The sequence below is a fragment of the Pyrenophora tritici-repentis genome, chromosome 3 (assembly GCF_003171515.1).
Source record: "Pyrenophora tritici-repentis strain M4 chromosome 3, whole genome shotgun sequence".
NCBI classification, from domain to species: domain Eukaryota; kingdom Fungi; phylum Ascomycota; class Dothideomycetes; order Pleosporales; family Pleosporaceae; genus Pyrenophora; species Pyrenophora tritici-repentis.
The window spans coordinates 969,034-991,002 of NC_089392.1; the positions used below are offsets into that span (position 1 = coordinate 969,034).

At 51.8% G+C, this 21,969-nt stretch overlaps 13 protein-coding genes across 13 annotated transcripts; 6 read left to right on the plus strand and 7 right to left on the minus strand.

Annotated features, from left to right (window-relative positions):
- Nucleotides 1-130: 130 nt before the first annotated feature.
- On the minus strand, nucleotides 131-1,147 carry PtrM4_077470 (uncharacterized protein; the record flags this gene model as incomplete). The annotated part of the gene is made up of 1 exon (XM_066106267.1): nucleotides 131-1,147. One exon carries the CDS (start codon nucleotides 1,145-1,147, stop codon nucleotides 131-133), a length of 1,017 nt encoding a protein of 338 aa, XP_065963205.1.
- A 1,076-nt stretch (nucleotides 1,148-2,223) lies between these two features.
- PtrM4_077480 (uncharacterized protein) lies at nucleotides 2,224-3,192 on the minus strand (the record flags this gene model as incomplete). The annotated part of the gene is made up of 1 exon (XM_001940699.2): nucleotides 2,224-3,192. The coding sequence occupies one exon, from the start codon at nucleotides 3,190-3,192 to the stop codon at nucleotides 2,224-2,226; it is 969 nt and encodes a 322-aa protein (XP_001940734.2).
- A 1,030-nt stretch (nucleotides 3,193-4,222) lies between these two features.
- Nucleotides 4,223-4,728, minus strand: PtrM4_077490 (LSM1, Small nuclear ribonucleoprotein (snRNP) protein; the record flags this gene model as incomplete). Its single annotated transcript, XM_001940700.2, has 3 exons — nucleotides 4,223-4,350; nucleotides 4,397-4,468; nucleotides 4,533-4,728. The coding sequence occupies 3 exons, from the start codon at nucleotides 4,726-4,728 to the stop codon at nucleotides 4,223-4,225; spliced, it is 396 nt and encodes a 131-aa protein (XP_001940735.1).
- Nucleotides 4,729-5,670: 942 nt separating this feature from the next.
- Nucleotides 5,671-7,669, plus strand: PtrM4_077500 (putative C6 finger domain protein; the record flags this gene model as incomplete). The annotated part of the gene is made up of 2 exons (XM_001940701.1): nucleotides 5,671-6,334; nucleotides 6,432-7,669. 2 exons carry the CDS (start codon nucleotides 5,671-5,673, stop codon nucleotides 7,667-7,669), a joined length of 1,902 nt encoding a protein of 633 aa, XP_001940736.1.
- A 367-nt stretch (nucleotides 7,670-8,036) lies between these two features.
- Nucleotides 8,037-9,406, minus strand: PtrM4_077510 (N2227 domain containing protein; the record flags this gene model as incomplete). The annotated part of the gene is made up of 2 exons (XM_001940702.1): nucleotides 8,037-9,258; nucleotides 9,318-9,406. 2 exons carry the CDS (start codon nucleotides 9,404-9,406, stop codon nucleotides 8,037-8,039), a joined length of 1,311 nt encoding a protein of 436 aa, XP_001940737.1.
- Nucleotides 9,407-9,725: 319 nt separating this feature from the next.
- Nucleotides 9,726-10,221, plus strand: PtrM4_077520 (uncharacterized protein; the record flags this gene model as incomplete). Its single annotated transcript, XM_001940703.2, has 2 exons — nucleotides 9,726-9,923; nucleotides 9,988-10,221. The coding sequence occupies 2 exons, from the start codon at nucleotides 9,726-9,728 to the stop codon at nucleotides 10,219-10,221; spliced, it is 432 nt and encodes a 143-aa protein (XP_001940738.1).
- A 267-nt stretch (nucleotides 10,222-10,488) lies between these two features.
- On the minus strand, nucleotides 10,489-10,803 carry PtrM4_077530 (conidiation-specific protein 6; the record flags this gene model as incomplete). Its single annotated transcript, XM_001940704.1, has 2 exons — nucleotides 10,489-10,697; nucleotides 10,749-10,803. The coding sequence occupies 2 exons, from the start codon at nucleotides 10,801-10,803 to the stop codon at nucleotides 10,489-10,491; spliced, it is 264 nt and encodes an 87-aa protein (XP_001940739.1).
- Nucleotides 10,804-11,934: 1,131 nt separating this feature from the next.
- On the minus strand, nucleotides 11,935-13,071 carry PtrM4_077540 (Qor, NADPH:quinone reductase and related Zn-dependent oxidoreductase; the record flags this gene model as incomplete). Its single annotated transcript, XM_001940705.2, has 3 exons — nucleotides 11,935-12,411; nucleotides 12,471-12,650; nucleotides 12,709-13,071. The coding sequence occupies 3 exons, from the start codon at nucleotides 13,069-13,071 to the stop codon at nucleotides 11,935-11,937; spliced, it is 1,020 nt and encodes a 339-aa protein (XP_001940740.1).
- Nucleotides 13,072-13,605: 534 nt separating this feature from the next.
- PtrM4_077550 (uncharacterized protein) lies at nucleotides 13,606-15,300 on the plus strand (the record flags this gene model as incomplete). The annotated part of the gene is made up of 1 exon (XM_001940706.2): nucleotides 13,606-15,300. One exon carries the CDS (start codon nucleotides 13,606-13,608, stop codon nucleotides 15,298-15,300), a length of 1,695 nt encoding a protein of 564 aa, XP_001940741.2.
- A 304-nt stretch (nucleotides 15,301-15,604) lies between these two features.
- Nucleotides 15,605-16,579, minus strand: PtrM4_077560 (DDE-3 multi-domain protein; the record flags this gene model as incomplete). Its single annotated transcript, XM_066106268.1, has 1 exon — nucleotides 15,605-16,579. The coding sequence occupies one exon, from the start codon at nucleotides 16,577-16,579 to the stop codon at nucleotides 15,605-15,607; it is 975 nt and encodes a 324-aa protein (XP_065963206.1).
- Nucleotides 16,580-16,649: 70 nt separating this feature from the next.
- PtrM4_077570 (uncharacterized protein) lies at nucleotides 16,650-16,873 on the plus strand (the record flags this gene model as incomplete). The annotated part of the gene is made up of 2 exons (XM_066106269.1): nucleotides 16,650-16,667; nucleotides 16,718-16,873. The coding sequence occupies 2 exons, from the start codon at nucleotides 16,650-16,652 to the stop codon at nucleotides 16,871-16,873; spliced, it is 174 nt and encodes a 57-aa protein (XP_065963207.1).
- Nucleotides 16,874-18,971: 2,098 nt separating this feature from the next.
- Nucleotides 18,972-19,127, plus strand: PtrM4_077580 (uncharacterized protein; the record flags this gene model as incomplete). The annotated part of the gene is made up of 1 exon (XM_001940707.1): nucleotides 18,972-19,127. One exon carries the CDS (start codon nucleotides 18,972-18,974, stop codon nucleotides 19,125-19,127), a length of 156 nt encoding a protein of 51 aa, XP_001940742.1.
- Nucleotides 19,128-20,603: 1,476 nt separating this feature from the next.
- Nucleotides 20,604-21,727, plus strand: PtrM4_077590 (autophagy protein Atg27; the record flags this gene model as incomplete). The annotated part of the gene is made up of 2 exons (XM_001940708.2): nucleotides 20,604-21,457; nucleotides 21,532-21,727. The coding sequence occupies 2 exons, from the start codon at nucleotides 20,604-20,606 to the stop codon at nucleotides 21,725-21,727; spliced, it is 1,050 nt and encodes a 349-aa protein (XP_001940743.1).
- Nucleotides 21,728-21,969: the final 242 nt, after the last annotated feature.

A 21,969-nucleotide genomic window follows, 5' to 3' on the forward strand; every position in this document is an offset into this window, starting at 1 on the left:
GTATCAAACCAAAAGTAGTGGTAATACAGGAAAGGGAAATTTTACACATCAGCGCTCGGTCCTATCACTACAATAATGCCAGCCCCGAAACTCCCCTGTTGATACCCATACCATCTGCCAAATACTACTACTACTCTTCCTCGCCGTTCTCAATCCTACAAACCCTACACTCCTGATACAACTTCGCACAAAACTCTCTAACCGTAATCTCAGGCCCAATGTCCAGACCTACAGGATGGTCTTTGTTGCAACACCACATCCACTTTCCACCCTCAGACTCACTTCTCGCCACATAATTCTCCCCTGGACTCCATGTATCCAGCGAAAAAGTAATGCGGGTAAGTTGCGGGCCAATTGGCACTGTATCTGAGGCCTCTGTGCCGAGCATCTTGAGTGATTGTGACGCATGGTACCAGATCCATAGTGGGTTCCACAGGGGGTCTCCGAGCGCTTTGGCGTTGAGAGTGAAGGTATGTACGTTACCCATATGTTTGAGCTGTTCGCGCATGCGCTGACCGAGCGTCCATGATGAGGATGTCATGGAGCGGGGGTCCGTGACGCCGAGCATTGAAGAAGTGGTAACGAGACTTAGAGAGCAATTCCGAACTTTCGATAGAGTAGAAGGCGAAATTTGCCAGACTTTGTTGTCGTCTGGTGATGATGCGGAGGAGGCGGTTGGCGCGATGGGTTTGTAAGTTTGGGGCGAGACGCTGAGATGGAAGGTGTTGCGTTTGCAGAGCATATCCAAGTATTCCGCATATACCTGTTTGTTTGCTAGGAATATCCATTTACTGTGACGCCGTGAGCGCGACGCTGAAGATGCAGACGTCAGAAGGCTGGGATACATCCACTCCAACGATGAACGCTGGACTAGCGAGCGCGGTGGCGGTGGGTATACGGGATCTTCGAGAAAGTGCTCGTACACCATGTCTCGCAGCTCTTGAGGTAGCTCTAAGAATGGGAATGGTTTTCGGCTCTTGTGCTGCATCTTGCGATGTGCTTGCACTGCTCCTAGGAGAAATAGTGGAATTAATAGGGCAAGCAATGTTGCCCAGCCCTTGAGGTCAACGCCAGCTAGAGCATTCTCCATGAAGGATCCCGTTTGCCATCGCGACGCATCGTCTCGTTCTTCGACCATGGATGCCATCCTGCCAACCGCGTCCCTGCAGCCGTGTGGGGTGTCGTGCGTCCGGTGTGCGGTACGCACTAGCGACACGGTCCGATCGAGCGAGGAAACCTCAGGGCAAGGGGTATCCACTGCAAGGTCTTCTCATACAATGATACGGCGATCTGATACTGCGCAATATCTCTACAACAGTTCTGTCTCCACTTGCGAAATTCTCCGGTCGTCAATGTTCCGGTCGATCAGACACTGCCCAGGTGACTCCACAGGCTGTGACGTGCGTTACCTCTGCGCTTCACGGCGTCGCACAATAGGATTGCCAGCGCAGGCGATACAGAAGCAAACAAATACTCCGATGTAGACACGAAAGAGATGAAAGAACAAGGAATGTGTGATAGAGAGACGGGGAGCTGGGGGTGAGATGATGTTCTCAATATGGGTGCCTTGCGGATACGAGAGCGGAAAGCGGCAACCTTGAAGTCTGAAACGCCGCAGCTGCCAAACACATTTGTGCACTGCCACATTCGATAATGTTTCGTACGGCACGGTCCATGGTGAAATATCGTTTCGCAGTTATGGCGCGCGGCGCGTATGCATTTGTAAGATTGAAATTAGTGCATACGAATCGCTTTGCAGTGCTCGTGGCAACAGGACGATGAGGGGGTGGCGAAATGGAACTTGTGCAAGTACCCAAATACCAACCAGCTAAAGATGATATGTAAGTATCAGAAGATGGACAATGTAATCCAAAACCAAGTAGTTTTATGCTAGCAGGTTTCGGGCTTCTTCATCCTGTTCGTGATGACTAGTGCAATACGCTTTCATAGCAAAAATGAACATGAAAGGGCTTTCATTCGCTGCACAATGTAGTAGAAGATGGTTTTAGGGTTTGGCTTATATTTCCGAGAAAGATATGTTACCTAGTTCTACCTCCATCCCAGATCGTATCAAGCCTGTGAAAGTTCGGTCTTTGTTCCATATGACGACATTGACCAAGGAAAGGCCACTAGCTACTACTCTGATCGCTTTTCCACAATCTTCACCGTAACACCTGTAACTTCGAGTTGCTGTGCACTTGACAACGACTTTTCAGAGTCACCCTACCACTCAGAACACTCATCATTCCTGGAGACCACGAGCTCGACCTGCTTTAGTTCTGGGAGGATCTTAAGCACTACCGGCACTAGCCAATCTACGTTGTAGAATGAGGGAACGTTGATATCTGGGAAATAGGTGTGATCGACAACTAACTCTTGGATGCTAGGAGATAGAAACCCGTACGGAAGTTCGGAATTGTGGTTCATCGCAAAGAGAAAGATCCTTTCTGCAACCTGCATCCTACGGAGCTGTGTAAAGTTACCGAGCCTCAACGGATACTCGCGAGACCCTGCGGCTCCATACTCGCTACCGTATGTGAACACGAGATCTTGGACTGATGGCGCATGCTCTAGTAGGTGGGGTGCGGCCTGTGCCCACCAGCCGAACTGGAAAGGTACTTGTGGTAGTTCCCATGGATTATGTATGAAAGGGAGGCGATTTTTGGACTCTGCCTCATTATGGGAGTTCAATGTCATGGACCGGAGATTTGGGAGACAAGTGAGGAAGGTGCATTTCTCGTTGAGCTCGCTATCGGTGACTCTCCTCTGAGATTCCAAGATGACAGTGAGGATATTGGGGGCTGTATTATCTTTACAGGGAAGCTGGATAGTTGCCTCAGCACCCAAACACAAGGTGTCAAGTGTTGGTAATGTGATGATGGCCCAGTCTAAATGTCCGTGCGAGGGGTGGAGGGAACTGAGCTGAGAGAGACCGGGTATAGCCGCAAATTGATCCCGAAGTGGCAGCATGTGAAAGATTGGTAGGCTGGTACGGAAACCCGGGTCTTCCGAGTATTCCCTGTAGCAGATTTTCGCATCCTTCGCCGTCAAGGTCATAGATTGGAGCCTCGAGAGTCGGGCCAGAACCTCAGCAGCCAATCTCTTCTCTTCGACCAAGACAATGCATGGGCCAGTGATGAATGGGGCCGATAGGTGTGAGAAGCCAGGATACTCGAGTTCGTACTCGACCATTCTGGTTTGAGGCCACCACAAGAGGAACTAGATCTTGGCAGCAAGGTGAGGCTTTCTGTTCAGGGTCCAGGCGAGCATTGCAATGCCAGATTTCTGTTCTAGCATAGAATGTCGGGGGTGCTCTGGGCGGAGATCGACGGAGCGGTATAGGACATCTTGGGCTGCAACTGCGAATTGCTTTGATACGCAGGAAAACGCGCACAGTATCTCCACATGCAACTTCTCGGAGATTTTAATGAGGATTTCAACAGGAAAGTCGCTGATGGGATGTCGAACTTGAGTGTATACAGCGCCACTGACAACTATGTGGTCACTGAAATTATTGACTTGCATCTGGAACGTGAGTACTTGGAGTGTTTCTTACCATGCGGCTCTTCCATTTTTTTGCCTGCCACTACAGTAGTCGTGGGAGCATCTGGTTGTGCCATGATGTAGGGGTTGAGGCAAAGCTGGGTATGAGCAAGGTGTTTATACTGTAGGTCGAGGCAGGCGCACGGACAGCAAGTTAGAGGCAACAGTATGTGCGCCCTTCCTCTGTTTACTCAGCCCTTACACCAATAGCGATGACGACACAATTAGCCTCTTCACTATTATGACCTCCGCAATCGTACCTCTCTAAGGCTCCAGACGACAGGGTCTTCGCCACCGTGCATACTAAACAGGAAATAGTACCTGTCTGTGAAGAGTGTGCGGACGTATTTGGGGCAATCAAACTACAATTGCGTCATCAGATCGTCCAGACATTCAAACTATCACAGAGGACCCGAGTCTTGTATATGTTGCATTTGTGTTGTTTGGTTCTTGTAATGCCAAAGGCCTGTTATATAAACAAACTTTTCCGTAGCAGTACTTGAGACTGAGGTTGCGTCTCGTGGTGCGAAGTCGGCCCCGCATGTCTTCATGGGTATCGTGGTGGGTCTCGATGCTCCTTCAGCGCCCGTTTCACGCTGTTGACCTGACGTTCTCTTCACGCCGCCGTGCCCAACCCAAGGCAGCACTTTCCTTTGCGCAAGTTGCTGATGATGCGCGCTCATTCTTCCTCCTGCATGAAGGGGTTTGGGATCTCTTCGCTTCCGTCGACGGGCGAAATGACGACGAGGAGGGTGCCGCGTGCGACAATCAGGCCAAGTTTTCGATACCGAATGTTGCCTTCGTCGTCTGGGAGATGTTAGCTAGAAGCACGTGATTTTGAAAAAGTACATACCTGTCAATGCTTCCTTGACCTCATCCAAGACCAAGTTCATGAGCTGATCGTAGCCCTTGAGAGTACCAATAACTGAAAAGGTTAGCTTCTTGCGCTCATTCCCAATTGGCCGCAAAAACGATGCTCTTCACCATACCTTCTCTCCCGCCACTGAACTTGACGGTGATTTGCTTGTCCATGTACTTGCTCAAGTCGAGGATGTTTTCCTTCTTGGGTCGTTCGCTCTGTCCGCCTGCCCCTCCACCCTGGGCACCGCCGCGACCACCGCCCCTTCCTCCACGATCGCTTCCTCGACCTCCGCCACGGCCCCGGAATGCGCCTCGCTCAGACATTGTATGTGAGTTGAGAGAATGAGAGGCGGGTTTGGCACTGGTGAAGCTGGCAGTGACGTGCAGCTGGATGGTCCAGTAAAGTTAGCTAGCGGTCTGTGCTGTTGCCGGTTCCCGTCCCACCAAAGTCCCGCCATCACGTGAGCTGCGCAGCCAACACAGGGGTGGAAGATGCCCCCATTTCCGCCGTCGCATCCAGACTCCGCCGCTTTGGGCGCCTGATGCTAGATGCTAGACTCATCGACGACGCGTGGTGCGGCATTTTCGCCCCCCTCCAAATGAGGAAGATGCCGATCCCGCGCCTGTATGTACTGTCACTCCGCCCATGCACACGGTACTCTCGAGCTCCATGGGCACATCTGGCGCAAGCCTGGTCGATTCAAACCGGCTCACATAATTGGCATATGGGTTTTAGTCTGTCTCACGGCCAGGCTCTGTCAACTCGTCGGGGCATGGGCGGAAAGTGAATCATCCGCAATGTGGTCCTCAGCCCAGGCGGCGCCTGGACCATGCTCTGCTGCATCGCTTGACTGATTGGTTGGGAACTCCGCTCTGCAAAGCCTCTTTGCCTCTTTTCTTTATTTCCGGGGCCTTGCGTTGCCTTGCGTCCCGTCCTCGTTCTGCACTGTGTCCGCGCGCCCGCCCTGCTGCTTTCCCACTACACGTCGGCGCACTTCAGCCACCGAGCAGCCGTCCCTCTCGCCCTCGGCGCCACGCCCTTCACTTCCCCAGTAACACTTCACACCAACTCCCATCGTGCCATGTGTTTTCCTTTGTAACTCGAGGCCTCTCGCGACTACATGCGTGTCGCCTATAGTGTGCTGCGCTCACTGAGCTAGTCAAGAGTCTAGCGTCCGCCGCTCCGCCCAAGAAACTGCCGTCTGCTCTTTCCGCCCGAGTAGTAGTCACCGACCTCAGATCCCTCCCGGCCCACAAATGGCCAACATGGACTCTCACACTGCGACGGAGCGTGCCATGCCGTCGCATCCCTCAGCCCACCATGCACCGCCTCTGCCCACCGATCTGAAGCGCAAGCGCAGTCCCTCGCATGAAATGCATCTGGCGCCGGCTCCCATACCCAAAGCTGCTAAGCACAACCACCTGCAGATCAACTACCTCGCTCGCCATCTCGAAGAAGACCTACCACTCATTACCAACGATGACACCCTGCCCAACATATTGTCCTTGCTCAGTGACTACCAGGGCGTTCTGGACCGCCATGAGAGCATGGCCTGCAATCTCGGCGCAAGGCCATTGGGTCCCATCCTGATCAAGCGATTCGAGCGCCTGTTCGATGGACCGCCACGCGTATTGAAGAGCCACGGCAAGGATGGGACGAATGTGACGTGGCTCGACGTGGTCGAGTTTGCGCGCAACAAGCCTGAGCAGTTCCAGCTGGACCAAATGAGCGAAGGAGTGAGGGTGTGCCAATTCTACACCAAGCAATGCCGCGTCCAGATTTCCGAGGAAGATTTTGTCTTGATATCCTCTGGTATTCCGCAGAAGATGATTCCTCCGCAACCCATCATCGAGGACGAGGAAAAGGAACTAGGCACAATGGAGATACTTGAAAAGAACTTGAGTCAGATATGTTCATTAGCCGACCAGGGTGAGTTCATCTTCACGTTGAGCTGGACGTCTGGAAATATCTGTTTCAGCAATGGCATCGGCAGACGGCTTCCTTGTTCTTGACTAACATGTAACAGTCGCTGCTCGCACTCGGCAGCTTAACCATAGACTGAAGGGCCGCAAACAAGCCATTCTTGACCGGCGAGCGACCGCAAGCCCAGCGCCTCAGCTTCCTCGACCTACCAGCCCTTCCAATGTCGCTCTTATGAACGGCGGCTCAGGTGTCTCGACCTCAGGCTATAGTCAGGGGCATGGCCAAACCTCACAAACGTCGCCCGGGGGTAGCGGTGGTTTCGTCGCAGTAAATGCCCGCCAGCATCACGAATCGAATGGTCACGGACATAGCCACAGTCGCGGCCATGGTTCTTCATCGACTACCCGTCACGAGCTCCTCTCCAAGTTCCACACCTTGAGCGAACGGCGTCCGTCACACCCTCTACACAACAATCCCGATGCACGGGCACAGTCTGTCGGCCATACCATCTCTCATCCTTCCACACCATCAGCAGTCCCGGCGAGACCTGCTCCAAAACCCACCGAAACATCACAAGCTTCTCAGCAGCCAATTGGTAGACCATCGCATCCTCTAAACGAGTCCGAACTACACTCAATGATGAACTCTCCGGTCCCGATACCCAATACCCCTTCTAACTTGCTCCCTGCCTCAAGCCAACGCGCTAGTCAACAGCCCGAGAAAGACGATGGGGGTCCTTTCAAGGTCGAAATGGTGCACAGGATGGAGAGCTTAGCTAAGGGTGACCGTATAATTCCACCATGTGATCGCTGCCGAAGATTGCACATGGACTGTCTTAAGAATCTCACAGCATGCATGGGCTGCACCAAGAAACACGCAAAATGCTCTTGGAAAGAGGTCCGAGAGGGAGAATTGCGTGGTGGCTATACCTACCCGCCTGGCACTACCAGCAATGGTCAGAGTGAGACAAGTGATCATGAGGGTGGTGACCGTGCCAGCACAGGAAGTCCTACGGCAATGATGAGCCCATCCCATCACGGGCTTACGCCATCACATCTCGCGCACAGCAGTGGTCAGCATACACCACAACCTCAGCCAGCTCATCATCCACAGCCAGAACAACGTGTACAACAACCAGCACACCATGAGACCCCGCACGAGGCGAGGATGGTTTCGGCCCGCAGCACCCCGCCTGCGCGGGAGCGGGAGCGGGAAAGGGAGCGGAACGTAGAAACGCAACTTCAGGAAGCTGCGCAATCTAGCCTTGCCCATGCAAATGCAAGGTTGGCTGGACCGGATGGTAAAGGCGGGGAATATGCCAACCAAACCATGGTTGCGTGATTATTACAGGCAACCCCGGCTATCGAAACAAGATACAAAAAAGGCAAAACATGCACAATAGGAGGATGAAAACATGACGCTCACTAAGACGAAGAAGGAAATTATGGGGTTCGCATTCTTCTTTTGTACATTTGTTTGCTGTGATACCATATTTCCCGTGGCTTTGAATTTGCAGGCTGCTTAGCAGAGTACTCTTCTTCTCCTTATCATGGCTTGCTTGGTTGTGTTGTACAGAATCATATCAATACCAGAGACTTATTTACACTATCTTTTTTATATATGATATCTTGTGAATGTACAGTACTAAAAATAAGTTTTACAGATCTGACACCATATCTCTCTCTTTACATAAGAGACTGCCCCACCCTCACTTTTTCCTTGCCACCCAAAACGACGGGCGATATGTGTTCAGTAGCATGCTCTGCGAGTTAGAGATATACCCCGTCTCGATCGTGCCCACCTCCTGCTTCTCAATTGTAAACCCTAAATGCTCCACCAACGCAATCACCTCTTCGTTCGAAAGCTCAAAGGATCCCGGATCACCTATTCCCGCATCGCCTTCCACGCCCTCCTGCTGTGCGTTTTCTTCTTCCCCCTCTTCATTGCGTTCCCTTTTCGATGGTGGCGGAGGATGCCACAGCAAAGGCCCAAGGTTAATCCAAATTCCGCCTTCTTTCAGACAATTCCTAACCGCCTCAACATACCTAATCAAATTCGGGGCGGTATCAATAAAGAAAACTGTAGCCACCGCATCGAAAACGGCCCTATAATCCTCTCTACCATAGACGACACAAAAGTCACCCGTCGACATACTCAAGCGCTCACTCGCCGGCAACCGCGACGGCCCATCCTCTTTCGCTAGTTCCGACGCGGGATGCAGATCAGGAACGTGCACCGTCTTCAACTGATGGGACCTATTCACATGGTTTGAGCAATTCAACGCCCACGGTGCTATAGTGAACTGGTTCGCGGCTTTAGTTTCGTTGAGCGCGAGCGCAGACGCCATGAGCATGTGGTACGAGATTTCGTTTCCTTCAACCATGTAGCCTTGCTGGCAGATATCGAAGACGAGGCGGCCGAGACCGACGCCTGGAACGAGGACGTGGAGGTCCGAAGGGTCTTGTACAGGATTTCTGGACGATTGAGATCGAACTTGGTATTCCTCAGCCAAGGCGGTGATGACGGGCGTGAAGCAGGCGGAGCGTTCAACGGCGCCTTCGGCACTCCACTCTCGGTAGAATTGGTTGATGCATGACCGTGCTTTGTCCATGTCGTTTCGCGTGGTTGAGGCGCCTAGTCGGTCGAGGATCAGCGAGTAGATTGCGTATTCGTTGTTTGCGTACTTTTCGGGGATGACGGACGCGACCCATTCGCTGTCTAGAGTCGTGGCTAGGAAGGCTTTAAAGCCTGCAACGAAGATGGCTTCCGCCAGGGTGGCATTGAGGTCGATTAGGTCGTCCATTTTGGAAAAGGTGGAGAGGAGGGAGAAGGGCGGTTGCGAGAGTAGCATCCAGTGTTCGCGTGGGAGCGAGTAAAAGGCTTGTCTTCGGACATGCGTACCGTTTAGGTGGGCGAGGCGTCGGTACGATCTGGGGAGTATCTTAGTAGATGGGTGGAGGGGGAAGGGTGAGGCACGTGAGGGGTTTACCGGAAGGAGTCGAGGACTGAGAGGATGAGTTTCTGCTCTTCTGGGTCCGAAGTTGGATCATAGGATTCGCCCATCTCGTTCTCGGACATGGCTATCGGCTCCAGTGTTTAAGTTGATAGCGAGTATTTAGGTTTATAGCTCTTTCTGATTATCTGTTTCTTCTACTACTTTTCGCAGTTTTGGTTGTATGGTTAAAAGTTTTATTGCATGAACCACATATAAGATCTCGGGTTTGAGCTATGTAGATCAAGGTAAGAGTATTGTCGTAATGTACTTGGGCGACATTTGAAGTGGTGAAGTTTGGTCCGGTGAGGTAAACCCTAATATCCAGAACGACGTGTGGGACAGCCCCACCTGCCATGATCCATCATTGCAACTTCACCTTGCGACTTCCCCCTCCACCCCGCAATGGCTGCCGCAACGACAAACAGCGACGCGTCGCACGCGCCTATTGAAGTCGCCTTTCCGCTACCAAAAGCGCCGCATACCAACATCCACCTTCAGCTTACCGATAATGGCCCAAGCCTGCTGCTCTTCCTCACTACTGCTACGCCCGAGTCTGCATCGTCCACACCGATGGGCTCTTTCGTGTATGCCATGCCAAATGTACGTATACGACTGTTCCACAAGCCTTGTTTACGAGAAGCCAAAGCTTACCCAATATGTACAGAAGAGCACGCCCGCCGAAACGCTTAGTACACCCCTCTTCACCCACGGCAGTACCCTAGACTTCACGACTCGCTTGGCAAAAGTGCTTGCGCGCAAGACGGGGAAACCGGTATATGTGGGAAACTCGTCGAGCTTTGCGAGCGCGGGTATGGGCGGGACCGTTGAGGAAGAGATGGAGGGTTTCCGCAGGGTTGTGGAGGTTGTCATGAGTCTTTTGAACAAGGAGAAGAAATAGACACGGAACTCCATTACGCCAGGGGATAAAATGTGGTATGCATACGTATGGAATGCCGAAAACAGTGAGTGGTCACATAATTCTCCCGTGTCGTTTTGCACATCATCATCAAGTCGCAAGCATCACGGCGCAACTATCGGAAATGGGATGATAAGCACTGACTCTGTTGGTATGTAGTGCTATATGATTTGCGATATATGTCAGGGATCAATGTCACTCCTCATCGACCCATCCATAGGCACCAGGACCTTGTTCAGGACCCCATGACTAGTTCATCTCTCCAAGCCTCTCCTTAGCGCTCTGCTTGGCTTCGTCCGAGGTGTTAGGGTTGTTTAGAGTAGCCTTGAGGCCACCAGCAACGTTGTTGGGGTTCTTCTCTCCGCCGCTTGAGCTGGAGTTTGACGTAGGAACCTCACCGCCGTTGTCGATGCTTGAGAGGACCTCTTTGGAGTGCTGCTTGGCTTCGTCGGAAGTGTCTGAAACTCGTCAGTGAAAAGTTAGTGGATGATGGGGTAAGGCAGACGAACTGGGGTTGTTGAGATTGGCCTTGTGGCCTCCGATAACGTTTCCTGGGTTAGACATGATGTTGTTGGTTGGTGGAGTGGTTGAAAGTGTGGTGTTTGTTGGAATGTGATGGGATTATGGTGAAGTTGTTGTGGTTGATGATGAGTATTGAGACGACGAACCCAGGTGTTCTTATACACATTCAGTCGGCTCGGGATAACGTCTCCCCCAAGGTCATACACCTACTCATCGCACGATCGACCTTGTTTCTGTGGAGTTTGCTACGTCAACGATCGAAGTTCTGGACGCCAAGTTTGCATGTAAGGCTACGAGGCTTGCCATGTAGTCGACATAGCCGCATCCGCGAAGAAAGGGAGGTGTAGGCCCAGACACCGTATTGACTTCGCTAGTCCTGTTGCGTTGGATGGAGAGGTCATTATGGAAAAGGCATTGTCCTGGTAACCCAACTACATGTCTCAACATAGTATAGCTTCGACAGCACTAGCAATGTGAGTGGTCGTCAAGTGCGGAGCAAGATGGGCAAGTTTCAGGTACCGCCTACGGACTCATGGGTAACAGCAATTGCCATGGTTCCTTGGTGGATCCACTTGCTGCGCGATCGATCTCAGATCTCATATGCGGTTCTAGATTGGCATAAGGTAAAATGGCGTTATGAGGACGGGACAGGCAGCCACAATCGACTAGCTCGAATCTTCTTGAAACACTCTCGACCCTACCAGCGCGCTGTGGACAAAGAGGACGCGGTGTTGGTTGACGTCATCAACGCGCGCATGTGATCTGGCGTCACAATCGCGATGCTAGCGCTTGTTGTTTCTGGCGGTTGACGTTGATCCCACAACCTCACCGCTACTTACAATCGTCATCAACTACTATCATCTAGAGCGCCTTATAGCCCATCCACATGGCTCATTGCAATTGTGACACATGTTGGACGCGTCCATGATGGGTATATTGCTTTTTCTAGGCAGTCATCATGGCCGTCACACCGCTCCTGTGGAAGCGCCACAATGCTGACGCTAATCATTCCACCGACATGGAAATGCACGAACGTGACACCTCGATATGCGATTCTGAAAGAGATGGATGGCATTCTGTCTACTGCTTGCTGTCGAGTTACAGTCGGCCCCGTTTCCGCAACATTCCATCTGAGAATCGGGCATTTTCCCCGGACGTGTAGAACCAGACAGACTACTCCTGGGGGTTGATCACGAGCTTCCCTTTGACCTTCCCATTGAAAACATCTTCACTGGCTTGCTGTAACGCTGGCAGGCCGCCTTCGACCTTAGTAAACTTTACTGTATCCACTAAGCCCTTGAACAGGACTTCAGGTAGGTACTCTTGGTACCACCAATCTCTCCAGTTGCTGTATTGCTCGTCTTGTGCAGCTTGGGAAAAGGCTTTGTAAACTACCTCCACGTTTGAAGGCAGGTCAGTAGTGCTGGGCAATACACTCGCGAACTTGCCTCTAGTTGGCTGGAGGAGCGTAGCCAGTGCCGTCTGGGAAGCTGCATCGCCACTCGCCGTAAAGAGATATCTGTATGGACCAAGTTGACGCAATTTGTCAACCACATCAGCAGCTCTGTAATCCACCACATGCGTGGCTCCAAGCTTTTGCTGGCGCTCGTTGTCTCTGGACGAGGCAGTCACAACTACTGTATACCCAACCTGGTAAAAGTTAAATCTTGGTGTATCGAAATTTCTTGGGAGCTGATGCGTCGACTTACTTGCTTCGCGTATTGCACTGCATAAGAACCGACTGCTCCTCCAGCACCCCAGATGAGTACCTTCTCCTCTCTATTACCACTACCAGGCTTTCCCATGCCGAGAAAAACATGCAGAGCAGCGACCGCTGTCTGGAGGGGGAAGTCGACCAAAACGGCCTGTTCGAAAGCGATATCGCCGATCTATTTGAATGTCAGGCCACTCCGGGGACCCCCGACCTCAGTCAAGTCGGCGACGTACCTTTGCTACCGATTTCGCGCTGCAAGCAACAACTTCCTGCCAAGTACCTGTTCGCCGATTCTGCTCAACGTCCACGTACGCCTTCGTATCGAACACCACGCTGTCACCAACGCTAAACCCGTCAACGTCCTCACCCACTGCTTGGATGACGCCAGCACCACCAGTACCCAGTACAGCGGGGTAATTTAGTTTCGTGGCAGGGCCGTATCCGGCGAGCAGCATCTTCGTATCCAAGGGCTGCAGGGCAACGGCATGATTTCTGATAAGCACTTCGTTTGGCCCGACTTGGAGAGCATCGGAAGTTGCCACCTCCAAATCCTTGCCAGGACCGTTCATGAACGCAACACGATGAGTGGCTGCCATGGCCGCAATGTTGAATGTACAGTATCAAAATTAAGAGAGTAATCACAAAGTCTACATCAGCTGGATATGTATGTAATAGAGTCTTTCCATCTTATCTCATCCTAGTACGTACATGTTAACATTACTGGCAATTGCTAATCCTTCAAGAAGGAGCGATGCAAAGGCATTGGCTGCGGTCAATAGTGCACGATCATATAATCCGCCGCATGTCTTTGGTAAGCGGAAGCACCACTAAGAGAAGACAAATAATAGGGTGGATGTGCTGCGCAGCAGTTGTGTAAGCATACGCTAAGCGGCAGCGAGTGACGGCAATTCCGAAATCTATTGTGGTTTTCGAAATACCTTGAGCCGCCTGGATCTGGTTAGCTTGGTGCCCAAGAACATCAACTCCCATAGTAATTTGTTAGTAAATTAATGCAGCAGCCGTTTCCCACCTCCAGAAGCCCATGAAGCTAGTCCTGTACTCTAAATCGTTCGTGTATAGCGTTTTGTTTGTGTGGAGCTTGTTGCGAGCTCAATCTAGCTGCTGTTGGGATGCCGCCCAAGCGCCAGCGTAAGCCGAAGCAGCCATTCGATCAAGGCGTTAACCCGTCCTCCCAGAAGCGTAGAGCGCCAGCAACTAGACAAAATCCTACCCATTTAACGCCTAAACGTGTCCGCCGTGAGGCGCTGCCGTCGCCTCCAGCGACTGCCCCGCCGCGCCGTCAAAGCCCGTTGTCCGAGCCTGAGCTGCAAGCCACCCAAACAGCTGCCTCCGCGCAAGCTGAAGATATCGTTGGCGAGGATGAGGATACTTTCGAGGATGGAGATGGCGATCCGCTGCCTGAGGATGAGGATGAGATCGCTGCTAAGGGCGCTGCCGGTAGTGTTGAGGATGAGGGAGAGCCAGCGTACCGACGTCAAGAAGGCACTCCATGGCTGCCTCGCTCATCGCAAGCGCTAGAGGATGAGGTTAATCCTGTACTGCGCGTTAGGTGGAGGGCTTGCCTTGGTGGTGATATGGAGAAACACTTTATTCCTGAAGCTGCCGATAGCGAGCACGGCGTACGGCTGTACTCGCTGCATTTCGACGACCTATGGCAGTGGGTAGATGACGTTGTTGCAGAATTACGGCCAAAAAGAGCGAAGATCTCATCTGTTTGCACTGTTGTTTACCCAGCTAAGCAGGCCAAACGCGAGCGCGCGATAAAGCGATTGCGGCGAGGTGTTGATGCAACGTGGAATAGCTTTCAGCGCCTTGTTGTAGAGGTTGATAACTATGTCAGCGAGCCAGTAAACGTCGATTTCGAGCTCATCTTGGCTGAAATTCCAGGGGAGCAGCAGCCGTTGCCAACGGTTGTCGACGGTCCTCGTCGACGCACCGCAACGGTGATTCAAGAGGAGGGGCTTGCTGGTGTAATAGCAGCTGAACAAGCAGGTAGCGGGCATGCTATTGCTATCCGGGATAGATGGCGCTGTACAGATACCCATCGCGAGAACTATCCTTATTGCTGCTGGATGGCGCCAACAGCGAGGCAGCCAGCGCGCTTCGAAGATCACCTCTTTGTCAACGGCAACATTATCTCCATGTGGGCAAGAGCAATTACAGCGAGAAGGGCAACGTACGATGAGCCATCTGATGATGTACGGCTTGCAATTTTGAGAGCAAAGGACCTGCGGGTGCATGAGAAAACGCGCAAGTTGCGGGCGGCTGGAGATGGCGACGATGATATCAAAAGCTTAACAAAACTGCTCATCGTTGGACAGCTTGAGCGGATGAACAGGCAACCTCAACAGGAGTCTAACTTGCAGGCAGCTGCACCAACGATAACAAGAGCTGAGGTATCTAGTGCATCTCAGTGGGCGCCTATCCGATATGATCATGAGCAGGAGATTAACGAGCATACTAGTAATTTCTTTAACTACCTTAAGTTAAAATTTCCTACAGTTGGAGAGGACATTAACGAGCTTTATAAGACTCTTGTTATTGACGGAGCTATGGATATCAACCTCTTGATGCAGCCATCTGGTGATATCTTGAAGTTGTGGACGCAGCATTTCAAGCAGCCTCCTGGCTGGTTTTTCACGCTACAAAACACTGCAAAAGAATGGCAAGCTGGGTACCAGGGTCTCACAGATCGTAACTGGAGACGAGTCGAACGTTGTAAGAAAAGAGAAGAGATTGCGCGCAAGAAATTGGTGGTTGAACCGTCTAGCAGTGTTGTGGAGGATGATGGCGAGAATGCTTGAAGCTTAGTGGCCTGAGCGTTTTTGGTGACAGCGGCCCGTGCCCGCTATAGTGTTGAGGTTTTTCAGGCGTTTCAAATGCGCTGCAACAATAGTCTATTTGGATAGCCCTATGTACAACACTACAACGTTATGCGATTATAACAGATTAACTTCCTAAGATAGTTCTATATGTATAGAAATAGCTCTTATTTTTTTAGAATTATTAAATCGCTTTTGTGGGTTGCGCATTAAGGTGTAATCGTTCGCATTTGTATGGTATCATCTACCTATAGAAACGTACTGTGGCATCCATTTAAAAGCACAATTAATAGGGATAGCCACACCTATGGAACCAGCTTCTGCAGTTAATATTACAGCACACCAGCTGCGCTGCATACTCAAGAAAGACCCCAAAGTCAATGAAGTTCTCCGCTTGCGCTGAATTCCTTTTCATCCACCCCTTGAGCTGCTTAAAGCTCTTCTCGATGGGGTTGAAATCTGGTGAGTATGGCGGCAGATACTCAAGGAGTACTCCAGCACTTTGGCAAAGCACCCGTACACGCTCTGATCGATGGATGGAGGCGTTATCAAGCACGATTACTGAGGCTGGCCCTGGGTGAGGATTGCAGAACGGCAGCACTTGAAACTCTAAGAAGTCTTCTAGGATCTCAGATGTAATCGCGCCTTGAAAGATCTTATAGCTTATGTAGCCATCTATCGTCATGGCTGGCAGCAGCGACCACCGTTCTGATCGCCTGAAGCTGTGTGATAGCTCCACCGGCTCCCCGATTGGAGACCAGCCATACTTGCGGTCGCCCGTACGCTCATTGCAGGCGCTCTCGTCCAACGCAACGATCTGCTCCGCCTTATAGTGTTGCGCCATCCTGGCAAGATAGAGGCGGCGGAGTGGCTCACTCTGCTCCTTTGCCCGCTTTGTTGCAAGCTTGCGAGACCATCTCATCTTCTCTAGCTCTCGGTAAACGCTCGCAAGGCTTATCCTAACGTCGTACTCGTCGTACAAGAAGTCCCTCATCTCATCCATGTATGCGCCCGGTGAGCCATTGAGGTATGCCTGAAGGCCTTCGCGCTGAGCTTGCCGGAGTATAGATGGCCGCCCAAGTCGAACGCAGCGCGGCGGATAAGGCACGCCCCAAAACTCTAAGCTCAACCTCAGCTTTGCTACTGTGTTACGGCTCGCACCTGTAGCTCTAGAGATGGCTCGATCACTTTCGCAGGCAGCAATTCGGTCGAGGATAGCCTGGAGAACAGCGGGCTGCAAGCGGTGGCCGGTGCCTGGCATCGCGATGAGATGGGCTCGAGAAAATTGCAACACCAAAAACGCGAGTCAGTAGAGGCGATCGCAGCAAACAATGAACTTCAAATACGTTGTGGGTGTTAGAAAGCGTGGCTGCATCGATTTACTAACAAATTACTATAGGAGTTGATGTTCTTGGCCACCAAGCCAACCAGATCCAGGTGGCTCAAGGTATTTCGAGAAACACCCATAACAATTAACCACGTTTCCGACTACAACGGGCCAATTAAGGGACAGAGGGTGTTCGGGGGCGGCCGCACCTCCGCACAGCTAAAGTAAGATATCTCGGCTCAAGTTACTGAAGACCAGATTAGGAATTCCATCGACGTGCTGTGGACTTCTCACAATAGGCATTGTGCTGTGCTACACCATCACTTCGGACCGTGGCTACAGCTCTATCTAACCCGATGCGGATAGTGTATTGGACCCTGCTGAGGTTAGTTTATTGGAAAGTCCGTATAACCCTCGACAGGACCTTTGGCCGCTAGACACGTGCGAAGAGATGTTCCGCAACACGATGGGCTGAGATGAGACGGCGGTTCCTGGTGCATTCGGCGTCCGTCTTCGGCAATGTTCTAGAAGGAAGTGTTCCAATGTGGAGGTGTCATCCCTGCCCATCGTCATGCGATCGTCAAGAAGCGAGAGCAGAGGAACGCAGCTGACAAACTCTCCGACACCACATCAACGTTTTACTGAATACCACGGGATGCACAGCCATCCATCCATCTGGTAGCTATGACCTCATAGTAGACAGATGGAGTCAAAGATTCCTGCACGACAGAAAGCTGCCGCACGGCCTGGGACGGAAGTTAGCGACAGCTGAGTAACAGCCCCTGGTAGTGATACATTCTCGTGTTAGCACGGCTAATATTAGCTGCCATTGAACGGTCTGATTCGTTCGCGTTGACACGGCCCTGGCAGTTACGAATGAAATCGGTCCAGTCATGGATTGATTGTCCCATGGATGATGCGTTTGTGACTATCATGTGTGGAGCAACTACACCGGCTATGGCCGAGCTTGCTCGTCATTCTATGCCAAGTCCACGACGGCAGAGCCGCTCGAGCGCCGGTAATCGCGAATACGTCCCCGGATGAATTCTTCTCCCCACTGTTCATTGGTATTGGGCATGCTTGCCAGAGGAACGACAAATGAGTTCTGCTGGGAGCCACCGAATACGAGAAGAGTCCAGTAGACATCTCGATCATGTATATCTTGAGCGAGACGAAGCACATGGTTTTACTCAAGCTCACCAACATTCTTTTCAAGTTACTAACTTCAGGTGAAGCCGGACTGGTGTCCTGCAAACCAAACCATCACCTCAGTACCAGATACAGGTCTTTGTGCATGCGGCTCAAGATAAGCATCTGACGACAGCAACTCTACAACATCCCGCTGCATCTCCGATCAGGGTGTATTCAGATTTTATCGACAAGAAGGTGACCGGACGCCACACATCTAAAAAAGGTTGCGCCCGCACGCGCTTGACCCCCAACTACTGGTTCCGCTGCAAGTCTCACCACCCTTCCACTCGATCGGATCACGGCTCGTGATTCATTACCAAACTTTCAGTACTGACATACCACTTGCATGGGTTTGCTTTCCGTGAGAAGCAAAAAGCTTTGACTTGTAAGAGGCGCGGAAGAGGCTACTTCCTCGATTATGCGATACTGCTCCGGCTTAGCCCATTCGAAAATTTCTGTTTCCAGACTTCAGTCTTTCTATTATCGACTTGTGGTGATCTTGAAGCCGGAATCTCAAAATTCCAAGATTGGGGGCCATTGGAAAGCCATTGAGGATAAAAGACGTTGGAGTAATCAGTTGGGAATCGTATCATCGCCTACAACTGCAACAATTCAAGCCACGAGCCACGACGACACTCCCCACCGACTACGACACTTCAACACCAATTCTGGAACTGCCAATAATCAGTCAGGACGCCACAACTCCAGAACACCTACCCTGGTCCAGCATCAGCATAGTTGCTCTGCCATCAACTGATATATGAGCCAGTGCCCTTCTGAGACTCACAGCACATCAAACTCCCCAAAGCCCACCGAAATAGACGCTACACAAGCCGCTATACTAGCCACTAGCTCTTCTGCGACTCCCAAAAGCCTCACGGAAACTCCTCAATCTACCGCTGAACAAACCGTCTCCACTCCAACCATCGTCGTCACAGGATCGCGTACTCCCACTCCAGAGCCTATTCCTCGACAAAGCCGTACTAGAGTCATACGCCGTCGTCCAAGACAGACTTCCTCTTCACAGCCCCCTCGGCAGTTACGATCGAACACGCCATACGATCGCCCGCAACGCTCTTGGTCACAGCCAGTCGCAAATACCACAGCTACAAGCGCAGCTCCACAAACGTACACAATGTCTTCCTCCGGCTCTTCCCCATCCAACACGTCGACTGCTGGCAGCACATCAGGCTCTGGACAGACGTACCAGCTCCCCTATGCGCCATTCCCGTACCCGATGCCTGCCAACCCCCGCGGGTCAGGACAGCAGCAAGGAGGCCAAGGTAAATAAGGGATTTGACCAAAAGTTTTCCTTTGTTACTGCATTGCGTGGGCGGTGATTGTCTCCATCAGATCCTTTACGAGCATTTACACGGCGCAATCGCGACATTCTCCTTGATCAACTCGGCATCTTTTCACACGTCAATCGAAGTTATTTCCTGGTCTTGGCATTGCATAAATCGAATACATTGCACTTTCGGCGCTGGGAATACCCTTTTCGTACACTCACTCTTGACCACGTGTTGGACACGGATTCACTTTCATTCTTTCGCGCGTCCCTTTTTTCATATTTTGTTATGCACCATGGGTCTCGATCGTCATGGTCAGCATGTATGCGGTTGCTTTGGTTTGCATACACACGGTTGTATTGGGCATCAACCTGTTTCGGCTAGACTTGCATGGATGGTGTTTGTTTCCTGTTCCTCGCTATGTTCTCGCGTTCACTTCCTTCTCTGTACTCACCATATCGATGGCGGGTGCTCGTGCTATTGGAATGGCCATTGGTAGCATGACGGTGGCTTGACATTGAAGGCGTTTTGGGAAGGTAGCCACTCGTTTCTCGTATTCCTCCTTTTTTTCCATAGAAAGTGACATCTATTCTTGCACGATCTGACACTCGTGGAGTTAGACTAGCTTTATTAGACCACATAGACTTTACTATAGATGAGTATGGGCCGCAAGAATTTTACAAGATATCAAATGTGTTAGCTTCCTAGGTCACATGGTCTATTTTTAGCCTCAGGCTCGTATCTGAAAACCATGGCGTGGAGTCGAGGACACGACCACCAACAGCCACCCATGCGACGTATACGAAAAGACTAGTGGAGAGACGATTATGCAAATAGACTGTGTGGACCACTGGGTCGGGTCTGGGGGCCAATATTGCGCTGAATGGTGGTAGTGGTAGGGAAGTGGGAAGTGATGATAAAGTTGAGGTTCAGGCTACGGCCGCGCATGTCCGAAGTAAGTACGAAGGCTGGGATATATGACTCTTGCAAGGACCCGCGGGTCCAGGATGCTTGCGCAACATGATTTGGCAGCCGACCGATCCACGACATGCCTCAGGCCTCACGTTGACGTTGTGAAGAAGGGATCTCGATGTTGACGTTGATGCGGAGCGCGTGCATGCGCATGCCGCATAGTCATAGAGGCCCGACCTGACTAAGCGACTGGCGGCCGTTTGAGACGGCCGGCAGCGTCATTCGCGCCAACTTTCCCTTCTCCCCGAGTCGACGATCCACGCGACATTGCGACACTGCACCGCTCTAGTCACACCATAGCGCCTCCGCTTCTGTTCCTTCAACCTTCACACTCTACACAGACCCCGGCTAAGCGCCCCTTATCGATTTGGCCTTGGTAGACCCGCAACTTCGTGTGGCTGCCCTTCCTGACGCTCCATCGACCCTGTAACGCCGTGACGTCCGCCCTAGCTCCGCCTCACCCTTCCCATCATCCACATCGTCGGCATCACAACGTAGCCGCCGCCATGGCACCTTCACGGTCCCGAGCCCCGCTATTCTCGCTGCTCGCCCTCACCTCGCTCCTCCCACAGGCCGCATGGGCGTTTGACTGCAAAGACATACTCGCCGACGGCGCACATTTCAACTTCAAGGAGCTCGGCGGGCCCCATGTCGTCCACTGGAAAGAATCCGATCTAACCAAAGAGCTTGAGTGGAAATACAACTTCACCGTCGATATTTGCAATTCACTCAAATGGCACAAGGGTGGCAGTCTGGCATCCGAGTGCCACCACGGCGCGAGGGTGTGCGGTATTAGGGAGAATATCGACTTGGCGACGGGTGGCAACTCAACCATCACGCCCATCGATATCGCCGGCACATACGCCACGCAGACGGGGAGGCGCATCGATGCCAAGTTTGAGAATCTAGGCAACTCTAAAAGCAACCAGGATGCGGGGAGAGAGGGTGTACGAGCGACACTGAACGGAGGGAGATTTCCGTTTGACAACAAGAGAGAGGGTGTCAATCAGCGCGCTATCATCGAATTTGTCTGCGACAAGGAGCGATCGGGTCTTGAAGGCGACGAAAAGGACGACAGCCCGCATCAGGATGACGGCAAGGATGACGAAAAGGACGACGACAAGAAGGATGGCGACGACAAAAAGGAAGGCAAGCTGCGGCGACGCGAGGAAAAGGCCAAGAACAAGTGTGAGGACTCGGACAACAGTCTACGCTTCTGCGGCTATCAAATGGAAAATGAAGACAAGGATAAGAAGGTCCAGACACTACGACTGGAATGGCGCACAAAATACGCTTGTGTAGATGCGCCATCACCAGACGGAGGCTCACACTGGGGTTTCTTTGGCTGGTTCTTCATCATGTACGTTTGCCCCTGGATTTCCATTTCCCCAAACACATCTCAAACCATGAACGCACTGCTAACTCACGATCCAGTGTCTTCCTCGCCATCGCTGCTTATCTCATCTTTGGCTCCTGGCTCAACTACAACCGCTACGGCGCCCGCGGATGGGACCTCCTGCCCCACGGCGACACGATCCGCGATATGCCGTACATTGCAAAGGACTTTGCGAGAAAGGTGGCGGGCACCGTCCAGGGTGGCGGTAGTAGAGGGGGCTATGCTGCTGTGTAAACGTGTGATTGAACGGGCATGTGGAAGGAAAAGGAAGGAAAGGGTCACGATTAGAGTGCATGTGGTGGGCTACTTGTGTAGGATAGGCGTGAAGGCGGTTGAAGGCATACATGGCGTAGGAGTTTTTTTGTTCGCTCTTGGCCGTTTTTGTTGGACGTTTTACTCATCACATGGACGTCGTTTCTGTGCATGGTGAGGGAAGGGCGTGTGCACATGTATATGATTTATCACACTTCTTTCGC